The sequence below is a fragment of the Dendrobates tinctorius genome, unplaced genomic scaffold (assembly GCF_039654945.1).
Source record: "Dendrobates tinctorius isolate UK_male_01 unplaced genomic scaffold, ASM3965494v1 ptg000006l, whole genome shotgun sequence".
In the NCBI taxonomy this organism is placed as follows: Eukaryota; Metazoa; Chordata; class Amphibia; order Anura; family Dendrobatidae; genus Dendrobates; species Dendrobates tinctorius.
In genome coordinates, this window is record NW_027361674.1 from 3,779,413 (window position 1) to 3,792,128 (window position 12,716).

The 12,716-nt window shown below is 46.1% G+C and overlaps 1 protein-coding gene across 2 annotated transcripts in view; it reads left to right on the forward strand.

The window, feature by feature from the left end:
- The window catches only part of TDRD9 (tudor domain containing 9), a 320,208-nt gene that overhangs the window by 143,773 nt on the left and 163,719 nt on the right, over window positions 1-12,716 (forward strand). For both annotated transcript variants that reach the window (XM_073570199.1, XM_073570208.1), the window contains exon 9: window positions 9,833-9,894. In XM_073570199.1, coding sequence (XP_073426300.1) covers window positions 9,833-9,894 — 62 coding nt within the window. The remainder of the gene's footprint in view (window positions 1-9,832; window positions 9,895-12,716) is intronic.

The window sequence follows — 12,716 nt, forward strand, 5'->3', positions numbered from 1 at the left end:
ACAGGTGATGGAATTAATGCTTGAGAAGGTGTTGAAATCACCTGGTCAATGCTAAGGATATCCTGAAAACTTGACCTGTTGGTGGGTCTTGAAGACTGGAGTTGAAAAACACTGCCCTAGAACGAAGAACCTGAAAGACAGAGGGAAAAGATTAAAACGCACAAAACAGGGAACCTGCAAAGGAGAAAACGGCAGATCGAGGTCCACCTCCTAAAAACACTAAGCTAAAACTGAGTTGCTTTGTGCCTGTCCATGGGTGTACACTGCTGGGGAGGAGCTATTTTTCTTTTTTTGCTTAGTGTCAGTCTCCTAGCGACAGCAGCATACACCGCATGGTTACCGGTGTTCCCCAATGAAGCGATAAAGAATATAGAAATAGTTTTTGCATCACCACATTTTGAGAGCTATAATTTTTCCATATTTTGGACCTCAGCGTCATGTGAGGTCTTGTTTTTTTTGCGGGACAAAACGAGCTGACGTTTTTATTAGTACCATTTTCGGGCACATGGTATTTTTTGATCGCTTTCTATTCTGATTTTTGGGTGACAGAATAAGCAAAAACCTGCAATTCATGAATTTCTTTTTTTGTGGTTGTGGAGGGTTTAATACCGTTACTTGTGTGTGGTAAAATTGATAAGGCGATTTTATTCTTCTGGTCAGTACGATTATAGCGATGCCTCATTTATCATTTTTTTAATGTTTTGGCGCTTTTATGTGATAACTATTTTATAGAAAAAATAGTCACATTTTTTTTCTGAGAGCGATAACTTTTTTATTTTTCTGCTGATGAAGCTGTATGGCGACTTGTTTTTTGCAGGACTAGATGACTTTTTCTACGGTACCATGTTTATTTATATCCGTATTTTTGATCGCATGTTATTCCACTTTTTATTCGGTGGTATGATGGTAAAGCATTGTTTATTGCCTTGGTTTTTTTATGGTGTTCACTAAAGGGGTTAACTAATGGGTCAGTTTAATTGGTTGGCTCGTTGCGGACGTGGTGATAACAAATGTGTACTTTTGTTTTTTTCATTCAAATATTTATTTAGAGAGAATATATTGATTTTTTTTTTTTTTTTTTTTAAATTTTTAAAAAAAAATATTTTTACATTTATTTTAACTTTCTCTAGTCACCTTCCACGACAGCCACCTTGGAGGTTGTCTCCCCGCACTAATAAGGGACAGGAACACAGAGGTTAAATAACCCTCCCCTTCCTACTACCTCAGTGTTTTTCCTGTCCCCTATTGGGGCATGAAGAGGTCACAAGGGGCTGCCGTGGCTAGCGAGCGGAGCCCTAGATCCTTACCAAAAGCTGGGCAGCCGAGGTCGGGGGGTTCTCTTCTCCTCCATGCGCTGCTCCCGTCTCCACCACCGGTGTGACTCGGGACATGACCGCCCCTCCCGCGCCCTCCGGGGTTAAGCGGGGCGGTATGGTGCCTGCCGGGGTCCTGCACAGCTCCCCGGCGTCCTTCCTCCTTCCAGCGCTGCATGGGGAAGCCGCGTGCGCCAGAGGGGGCGGGCAGTAGACTGGAAGTAGCGATGACGCGCACTTCCGGTTTGCGGCCTCCGGCGTCCTGCAATGGGGAAACGCGCGCCGGTACCCGGGGGACCCGGGAAATGGCTCCAACAGCGGGCGGGGTCGACCATCGTCCTCCCCAGGGACAGAGGAGGGAGGAGCACCAGAGAACGAACGCCAGCAACACCCTTAAAAAGGGTGCAGCAGCTCCAGGTAAGCGCAGTGTGTCTGTGGTGTGACGGACATGGATGGTGAGAAGCCCTCAGCTGCAGCATCTTTGGAGCGCAGCGTCTCCCCCCCTCAGTGAGTAGCAGGGCCAGGTCCCTTGTCTGTCAAAATACGGTGGCACAGGTCTGAGTAAGCCTTCTCCTCTTCTTGCAGGAAGACAAGGCCTCTGCCCCTAAAAACCCCCGCAAGTGTGGTATTTGTGGTGCCAGGTTTCCTTCTGACTACGGAAAGAAGTTATGCCAACCCTGTGCGCAAAATATCCTGCGTACCGAACAACCCTCCCTGTTTGACAGCATAAAGACTCTCATTAGGCAGGAGGTTCAGACCTCCATAGCAGCCCAGACCCATGAGGCCCAGGGTCCTGCCACAGAAAAGAGAAAAAGGGCACTCGTGGAGGCTGACTCAGACGGGGAAAGGTCCGTTTCTCCGGATCGGAGGATATTTGGGAAAATGAGGGCTCCACGTCCACCTCCAGCCATGATAAAAAAAAATATTTCTCCTCAGAGGATATGGAGGAGTTAGTATCCATGGTGAGAAATACCATGGGATTAGAGGAGGAGGAGGCGATCAAGCTCTCAGTCCAGGATGAGATGCTTGGAGGATTGAAACCCAGAGGTAGAAAGGGTTTCCCAGTTCATGAGGTTATAAAGGATTTAATAGCTCAGGAGTGGTCCTCCCCCGAGAAGGCACTTACTGTGCCCTCTGAGCTGAAAAACCGGTTTCCCCTAGAGGGTGATAGTTCTGTTTGGGAGATCCCTAAAATAGACGTCGAAGTATCTAGGGTCACTAAGAAAACGTCCTTACCCTTTGAGGATGTTTCCCAATTGAAGGATCCAATGGATCGCAAAATAGAGAGCCATCTTAAAAAGTCCTGGGAGGCCTCTACGAACCTGCTGAAAGCAAATATTGCATCCACCTCCATGGCCAGGTCTTTGTTTTTCTGGCTACACACGTTGGAAGACCACCTATCGGGGGGCACTCCAAGAGAGGAAATCCTAGACTCCCTATCAATCCTCCAGAAGGCAACAGGGTATTTGGCTGATGCCTCAGGAGAAACGGTACGGGTGGCAGCAAGGTCCCTTGTCCTTTCAAACTCGGCCAGGAGAGCCTTGTGGCTGAAGTCATGGGGGTGTGATATCACCTCCAAGACGAAACTGTGTGCTTTCCCCTTCCAGGGACACCACGTGTTTGGGCCGGTCCTAGATGACATCCTGGAGAAGGCCTCAGACAAGAATAAATCACTGCCAGAACAGAAATCCACCAAAAGGCGGTTTTTTCGTCCCTCAAGAGAGCAGACCTCCCAGAGGCCATTCAGGGGAAAGGGCAAGACGGGTCGATGGAGCTACCCGAAAGGGGGTAAAGGAAGAAACATTCTTGTGCCCCAACAGCAGCAGCCCCCAGAGAAGCAGTGACTCCCAGGTAGGGGGTCGACTCACACAGTTTCTCGCCCTATGGCAGGCCACGACCTCGAACCAGTGGGTCCTGCACACTATACAATATGGGCTGAGGCTGGAGTTCAAGCACCCCCCCCCCCCCCAAACGCCCTAAGAATTACCCCGGCACAGTCCCCAAGTCTGCAGAAAATATTGTTACGTCAGATAGAAGAACTCCTATGGGAAGAAGTGGTCTCATATGTACCTCCGCAAGAAGAGGGCAGGGGACATTATTTTCGCCTGTTCCTGATTAGAAAAAAAAAAAAACCCTCAGGAAAACACAGTCTCATAATAAACCTAAAGCCCCTGAACCACTTCATCAAGTACCGAAGGTTCAAGATGGAATCGGTGAAGTCAGCGATCCCGCTCATTTGGCAAAACTGGCAAATGGCTACGATAGATCTAAGGGACACGTATTACCACGTTCCCATTCATCCAGATCACCGGAAGTTTTGCGGTCTCCCACGACCGAGGAATCAGCCACCTCCAGTTCAATGCCCTGCCATTTGGGGTATCCCCAGCACCTAGGGTATTCACGAAGATCATGAGGGAAGCAGTCATCTCTATCCGGCTTCAGGGGATATGCATTGTGCCGTATCTAGACGATCTGCTGATCGTTGCACCATCGGTAACCCGGCTGAACCAGGTCGTATCAAGAACTCTACAGATACTCGAAGGCCTAGGGTGGATACCGAATCTCCAGAAGTCGGCCCTCTATCCTTCCCCGAGGAGGAAATTCCTGGGGATCCTCTTGGATTCGGAGAAAAGAACCTCCTTTTTCCCCGAAGATCGGCAAAAAGACCTTCGGCAAAAAATAATCAGGTTCAGAGACCAAAGGGCGCCAATGTTGAGGGACGCCATGTCCATCCTGGGTTCCCTGACGGCGTGCATTCAGGCGGTATCCTGGGCACAAGCTCATACACGAGTCCTCCACTCATGTCCTGATGAACGCGAGGAAGTATCCGAACAACCTATCAAAAAAGGTTCTGCTTCCAGGACATGTAAAAGCGGCTCTTTAGTGGTGGCTGAGTTACTGAAACCTGAGACGAGGAGTAAGTTGGGATCAACTTCCTCTAAAAGTACTATGTACCGATGCCAGCCTGAGGGGCTGGGGGGCTGTGGTCGAGGATTCATACTTTCAGGGGCAGTGGCCCCAGAACATAAGATCCGGATCTTCAAACCTAAGGGAGTTGACGGCGGTGGAAGAGTCACTGAAAGCCGCATTAGCCCTGGTCAAAAACCATCATGTTTGGATATACTCCGACAACGTGACCACGGTGGCATATCTCAGACACCAAGGGGGCACAAAGTACCACAGTCTAAAGAAGGTAGCAACAAGAATCTTCCTCTGGGCAGAGAAGCACCTGTTATCCATTTCCGCAGTACACCTGAAGGGGTCGGAAAACATCAAAGCAGACTTCTTGAGCAGGAAGGACGTCCATCCAGGAGAATGGTGTCTGAACCATGAGGTCTTCCAGACCCTAGCCTCAAGATGGGGAGACCCAGAAGTCGACCTGTTCGCGAATGCGCAGAATACAAAAGCAGCGACTTATTTCTCCCTCAGTCCCACGTACGGAGCCCAGGGGACGGATGCATTTGCCCATCCATGGATCTTCAGACTGGTCTACGCTTTTCCTCCAATCCCAATGCTGGCAAGAACGTTACAAAAGATAAGAGCAGACGGAGTCACAACGATCCTAGTGGCTCCCATGTGGCCAGGGTGGAGCTGGTACAGCGCTCTGTTGGACATGGCCCAAGAAGGTCCCTTGCTTCTACCCCAAAGGACCGACCTCCTGTTTCAGGGTCCCTTACTACACCCGAACCCGACCAGGCTACGTCTAGCAGCTTGGTTATTGAAGCCAATATTCTGAAGGCTAAAGGGTTGTCTGATGAGGTAATTCGGACCCTTCAAAAAAGTAGAAAGCCGGTGACGAATGCAATTTATGGCAAAATATGGAAAAAATTTTGTTCCTGGGGCCCCTGACCCCTCCCATCCAAATATTGCCCAAATGCTAGACTTCCTGCAGAAAGGGTTAGAATCTAGGCCTTACTCCAAGTACGTTGAAAGTACAGGTATCTGCCCTTAGTTCTTATTTTGACCAAGACCTAGCCAGACACTGCTGGGTCAAGCGATTCATGGTAGCGGCAGGCAGGATTCGCCCTTCACTCCCTAATCGGGTTCCCCCCTGGGATCTTAATTTAGTACTCAACAGCCTAACACAGGCCCCGTTTGAGCCCCTGTCAGAAATTTCATTAAAGATTCTTACACTCAAAACAGTGTTTCTGGTGGCAATCACATCGGCTAGACGGGTGGGAGAGCTACAGGCCCTATCAGTACAGGAACCTTACCTCCTACTCAATTCACACAGTATAGTACTGCGTCTAGACCCCTCCTTTTTGCCCAAGGTGGTGTCAGACTTTCATAGAAGCCAGGATATCGTGTTGCCCTCATTTTGCCCAAATCCTTCTAATCCGAAGGAGGGAAGGTTTCATACCCTGGACGTTAGCAGGGTAGTTCTCCGCTACCTCGAGGCAACCAGGGATTGGACAATCGATCAGAACCTGTTCCTCCAGTATTCAGGAAGAAACAAAGGGAAGAAAGCGGCAAAGAACACGATAGTGGGCTGGATCAAGCAGTCCATCTCCCTGGCATATTCCTGAAGACATCTCTCTCCTCCTGAGTCGCTAACAGCCCACTCCACTTGATCAGTCGCTACGTCCTGGGCAGCAAGGGGGAATACGTCTTCGGAGCAGATATGCAGAGCTGCCACCTGGTCCTCTGTGCACACCTTTACTAGACACTATAGACTGGATTTCAATAGGGATCTGACGTTCGGCAGACGCGTCTTGCAAGCCGTAGTCCCTCCCTAGAAAAATTAACGTTGGCATGACTCCAAGGTGGCTGTCGTGGAAGGTGACTAGAGAAAATAGAATTAGACTTACCGGTAGTTCGGTTTCTAGGAACCTTCCACGACAGCACTAATTTCCCTCCCTATACTATGTTTGCCTGATGATTCCTGCTCTACTGGCGCTAACTATTCATGCTAGTATGTCAGAAAAAACACTGAGGTAGCAGGAAGGGGAGGGTTATTTAACCTATGTGTTCCTGTCCCCTATTAGGGCGGGGAGACAACCTCCAAGGTTGCTGTCGTGGAAGGTTCCCAGAGACCGAATTACCGGTAAGTCTAATTCTATTTTTTTTTTTTTTTACTTTTTCCTAACTTTTTTACTTAGATCCACTAGGGAACAATCATTTTTTGCAGGCTGATGGCTTCTATGGCATGCAGATGAAGCCGCATCTGCTCGCCATATAAGATGTCAGTGCTGCATTGTCATAGAGAGAGACTTACTGGTTATGCACTGTGCATGATCAGCAAGGTTACTTCGCTCTGGTGACCCGGATGTCGTCATGATGACATCCGGATCACCATGGCAATGATTGGGACCCGGTGTCACACCACAGGGTCTCCGATCCAAAGGCAGATAGGCTGTTAGCCCCTGTGCTAGCTCCCGAATGCTGCGATCTTGTTACAGCACAGTATTTCGGGGCTTAAAGTGCTGGGAGTGGTGTGTGACCGCTCCCGGCACCTAGTGCCAGGTGTCAGCTGTGAGAATCAGCTGACACCCGGCCGCGTTCCCCCTCTGAGCACGGCCGGTCACTTAGGCGTGCTATTCTGTCCATGGTCAATTTGTGCCAGGACACATGGACGGAATAGTACGTCTGATGTCAGAAAGGGGTTAAAGCTGTAACCACACATTCAGGTTTTTGAGCCCAAACCAGAAATGGATTCTAAAGGAATGTGGAACATCAAGGACTGCCTTATATTTCTCCTTCCCGCTGGATTTGTTCCATTCCTACCTTTGGCTTATAAACTTTTTTTATTATTGTGTTTTTTTTTGTTCTAAACCTTTTGCATATTCTGTCTCTTTTTAGTCTGATTATCACAGATGTACCATTCCTCTGTGAGCAGTTGGAGGTTGCAGGTCACAGTGCAGCAGCTGTATGTGAAGTGACAGGCTGCTTCACATCCAGCGCTTGTTATTTCTAATATTAAACCACTAGAAAAAAAAAGCTCTCATTCTCCAGAAAGCCTTCTGCGGCGTATCTAACATTACATAACACACACGTGGCCCTGTCTGCTGGACTCGCTGGCCTGCATTGCTGCTGTTTTCTGAGGGAATTCAACACCGTATTAATTTTGAATATAGACCTAAGCTCGAAGAACAATTTGTAAACTAGAGAGGAGCCTTGCTAGTATCAAGCATTTGAATAAAATAAGATCAACCTTTATTGCAAAATATCTAAAAACAAGACAACCACACAGATTAACCAACAACCAACCTTGTCGCCTATTATGGCCCTACGCTGGGACCCTGATGATGACCACCTAGCAGCGGAGGTTGGCACCCTAAACACAATCGAGATTGGCGCCCCCGCTCCGCGACGGCTGAACCCTGATGCTCCTAATTAACCCTGGACTAGTGCTGCAAACAGTCACTGATTTGCCCAGGAAAAGAGTGTAAAGGTATTGCCAATGTAGGTAGTCTAATAGGCAACAATAGAAAAGGGGAAAAATGTGCTGTAATCACAAGACATAGTGACATGAGCAAACAAATGAGTACCTGACTAAACTGTTCCCTGTGACTGAACACCTTCCTGTCAGCGGAGGTTGGCACCCTACTGGTCAGTTGAATGGCACCCCCGCTCCATGACGGCTATCCCTTAAATCCCTGATATAACTCATATTAAGATAAGGGTAGCAAATTAATAAATTATTGGAAGGTACATTTTAAACCTATGGTCCATTTGTGACCCATATGGAAAAAAGATTATAAATCATATTGATAACAGTAAATGGTACTCAAGGTTAGTAGTTGATGAAGTTGAACCTCTACGCGTTTCTCATAATAAGGATCATCAGGAGGTAGATAGTCAGATGCTGTGTGAAAAATGACCAAAATCCCCCATATATATAGACTCAGCAGTTCCCAGGACAGCCAATGAATGAAAACTCCTCCTCCATAACATAGATGTCCCATTAATATGATGTAGCCAAATGGGGCTGAAATATAGGCTAAAACCTACAAATGGCCGTATACTCCTGCTCTATAAACCAAAAGAAAGCTTTGTAAGACAGGCTATGTAGTCTGTGATAGGTAGATACAACCATCAATCACATTAACCACCAATAGATTATGAACTGCTGGGCGGTGGTGGTCAGCGTGCATTCCACCTGGAGCGCAGATCAACTCTCAGCTGTTGTCTAGCACTGCTAGGAAGCGATGACGCTGAGTGCGCTTCCTGTTTCCAAGTGAGGGCGCGGGTCTGCAAGACACTGCACATGTCGGCAGCGTTTCTATAAACATAAAGCAAGTTACCGCCGCTACCGCACATGCCCAGAACGTTACCAGGGCAGCAGAATACCACGCACACGCCACTAATCATTGATAGATAAGGGCGCATGCCCAGATAATCCCTGTCTTTAACGCCTGCACGAGATGTCTCTGCAAATAAAGGATAACTTGGTGCACAGTTTCTTCAGGAGAACTAATCCAGCAGGTACATGGCTCCACTGACAGGAAGGTGTTCAGTCACAGGGAACAGTTTAGTCAGGTACTCGTATTTGTTTGCACATGTCACTTTGTCTTGTGTTTACAGCACTTTTTTATGCACCTTTTCTATTGTTGCCTATTAGACTACCTACATTGGCAATACCTTTACACTCTTTTCCTGGGCAAATCAGTGACTGTTTGCAGCACTAGTCCAGGGTTAATTAGGAGCAACAGCGTTCAGCCGTCGCAGAGCGGGGGCGCCAATCTCGATTGTGTTTAGGGTGCCAACCTCCGCTGCTAGGTAGTCATCATCAGGGCCCCAGTGTAGGGCCATAATAGGCGACACAATTGGTTGTTGGTTAATCTGTGTGGTTGTCTTGTTTTTAGATATTTTGCAATAAAGGTTAACACTTATAAAATGCTTCCTCATTTTGTAAAATATTACTTTTTTTTTTCCTCGAGACTAGAAACAATTGTGGGTAAGAAAAGTTATTTTCGGCAATGAGTACGGTAATGTGTTTAGACAAGCTGCTGGATTCTGCAGCCTGGAAATCATCCAGTGATAACTTGATGACAAGACACATGTAGTTCAGCCAGAGTGGGGATGTCCCCTTCCAAGAAGGTGTTATATTTACATACCATAAATGCCATGTGGAGAAAAGTATATGCCGCCACCACATTCCACCTTCAGGAGCTCTTATGACCTCCAGTTCTACATCAATAGACATTTAATATGGAGTTGGTCATTGCTTTGCAGATACAACAGCTTCCACTTGTCTTGGAAAGATTTTTACTTGATTTTGGAGGCATATGTGGGAATTTTTGCCTTTTCCTCCAGAAGAGCCTTTGTGAGGTCAGACACTGATGTCTGGGAGTCTGCCCAACTCACAATATATGTTTATAGTTTATCTCAAAAGTGTTGGATGGCGTTGAGATCAGGCAGGTCATGTTCTTTTTTCCAAATCTTTATGGACTTTATGCACTAGGCACAGTCACAGGCAACAGAAACGGACCTTCCCCAATCTGTCCCCACAAAGCCAGAAGCTACTATTGTCCACAATGTCTTATGTTGAATTATTAAGATTTCTCTATTTTTCTCAGGCAAAAGCAGAGGTCCCCTAGACCAGCGACTGAGCCAAACAGTGTATTGGTGTTTCTACCAGGTAAGAGTAATGGAGGACTGGTATCCCGATTGTGAAGTCCGGCTTATACAGAGCTGACGGTATTAGAGTGCCTCTTCCTTACGGTACAAGGATAGAATATTCCTAGATCAGCCAATTTTCAGGAACAAGTAATGCAGGCAGTAGTGAAAATGGGCAATGATGAAGCTTTTGGGGTAAATGGCCTTCCAATAGAAGTATTAAAATGTTTTGAGGGAGAATTATTACCACATTATTTTGAAATGATTAATAATGCCTTTTCAATGGCATCACTTCCAAGCTCACTATATGAGGCAATAATTGTGGTGCTGTCTAAAGAAGGGAAAGATGAACTACCTGATTTGTTCAGGCCGATAGTGCTTTTCACATCGGATGTTAAAATTCTGACCAAAATTCTTGCCTCTAGGCTGAGCACTGCGATCGAGTCAGTAAATCATTTGGGCCAGGTAGGATTTATGCCCTGCAAGTCAACAGCTATAAGTTTGCGCTATCTTTTTTTTTTTTTCAATTTGCAGGCGTCACTGGTGAATCCTAAATAAAGAGAAGTAGTATCTCTGGACGCCGCTAAAGCTTTTGATAGTGTAGAGTGGAGTTAAAGGGAACCTGTAACCTTGATTTTCAGCTATAAGCTGCGGCCACTGACTTTCGGGGCCTATCTACAGCATTCTGTAATGCTGTAGATAAACCCCAATCTAACCTGAAAGATGAGAAAAACAAGTTTTATTATACTCATCGGGGGCGGTCCGGTCCGATGGTTGTCGCAGATCCGGGTCCGGTGCCTCCCATTTTCATGCAGTGTCCTCATCCTCCTTGTTTCGTGTCACGACTCCTGCGCAGGCGTACTGATCTGCCCTGTTGAGGGCAGAGCAAAGTACTGCAGTGTGCAGGCGCCGGGAAAGGTCAGAGAGGCCCAGATCAGTACGCCTGCGCAGGAGCCGCGACACGAAGCAAAGAGGATGACGACATCAGATGAAGATGGGAGGCGCCGGACCGCCCTGCGTGTGTATAATAAAAATTGTTTTTCTTTCAGGTTAGATCGGAGGCTTATCTACAGCATTACAGAACTCTATCTCTTATTCAATTTGGTGGTCCTACAAGAAATGGGTTGGAATGTGTGCGCACTTGAAATGTACTACTATTTGGACTAAGCCCAATTTTAAGAAATTGTAAAGGTTGCAGGGGTTTGGGACACGGAAAAGTGAGGGATTTAAACGTCTACATCAATTATACATGGAAGGGCACTTTTGCTCATTTGAATATATAACGCAAACTTGTATTTGGATAGCTCTGAATTTTTCAGAGATTTTACAATTGCTACACGCCGTTAGAGCCCAGGAGTCTCTCAAATTTGACCATTTCTTTTAACTGGACTCGGTAATAACTGCAGAGTAAAAGAGGTCTTATCTCCCTGATGTATAATTCTCTGCTATTTAAAGATTTAGGGAGATTTTATGGTTATAATTAAACCTACCGTATATGGGAAAGGGATATTGGATTAGTCACTCAGGGGGAGTGGGAGGATATCCTGTAGTCAAAAGGAAAAGCATCTATAAATACTACCCAGAGAATATCTGAATTGCTTCTTATACACCGAGCCTATAGGACTCCTAGAATACTATTTAGAGTGGGTATTAGGGTGGATGATCGGTGTCCATGCTGTGGAGAGGAAGGGGCAGATTTAGTCTATATGTTCTGGTACTATACTCATCTAACTGGGCTGTGGGAAGATGTTGGTAAGCTGATCTTAAATGTTTTTAATATTCATATTTCTCTTGCTCCCAAGGTATGTTTGCTTGGTATGTGGGGAGGTTAGAGGTTCGCCCCCTATACAATTGGCAATAGCCGAGATTCTATATCACACTAAAAGACTATAGCTCGGCGTTTGTTGACAAACATCCTCTATTAATAGAAGGGGTAGTGAGAGGTGTAAAAATTACTTTTCTAATGGAAAAAAGGGTCTGTATAAAAAAGCTAAATTGGGGATACGATGGGGGGGGGGGGGGGGGGCGGCGTTCAATTAAAGGCTCAAGGGTGGTGTTGGATGAGTTGGCCATAGACCTAATATTTAATATGCTTGTTCTTTAATAGCAATATAATAGGTCGGATAGAAGGTAGTTTATGGGTTGTGTAGTTAATGATACTTTTGGTATTTGTATTTCGAGGCGGAACGTTAGGCTTATACAAATTCAGATGTATACCGAGAAAAGGGGAAGGGTTTCTGGTTGGGAGGAGATGGGGGGAGTTCTTGAAATCCTGGAAAAGTGATGTTTTATTTTCTGTATCAAAACAGTCTGTAAGATTTGTTTGTGTTAAATAAAAAATGTTTTTTGTAAAATAAAACAAAGCACCTCACCCTTTTTGATAGAGTTGCATTTCCCATCATGAATTCAAGAATATCTTTCCTGAAAATGCTGCATTGATCCTTATAGTAAACATGAATAAAGTGAGAGCCGGTTGTCACTATTTCCCTTTTTAGGTGGCTGTGCGCCTACAAGTCGGTGCTATGTCACACTAGGTGGGAACATATATTCGATTTGTCCTTTAATTATTATATATTTTTTATACTTTATTCATGCTGCCCAAACGTATTTGCAGACTGGTATGCTTTTCTCTGAAACACTGGCGTTTCATACATGATGTAGTTAGAAGATCCGGCAGAATACCATAGGAATATGGTAGGCATGGTATTAAATAAGGAACTTGCCCATGATTCGGGGCCCATATGACAAAAGCTAGAAAAAAATTTGGTTCAAGGCCCAATTCCCCCCCTCCCACTTGTCCCCAGATGATGCACTAATTGTGATGCCCAGCTGTCCAATGGAATT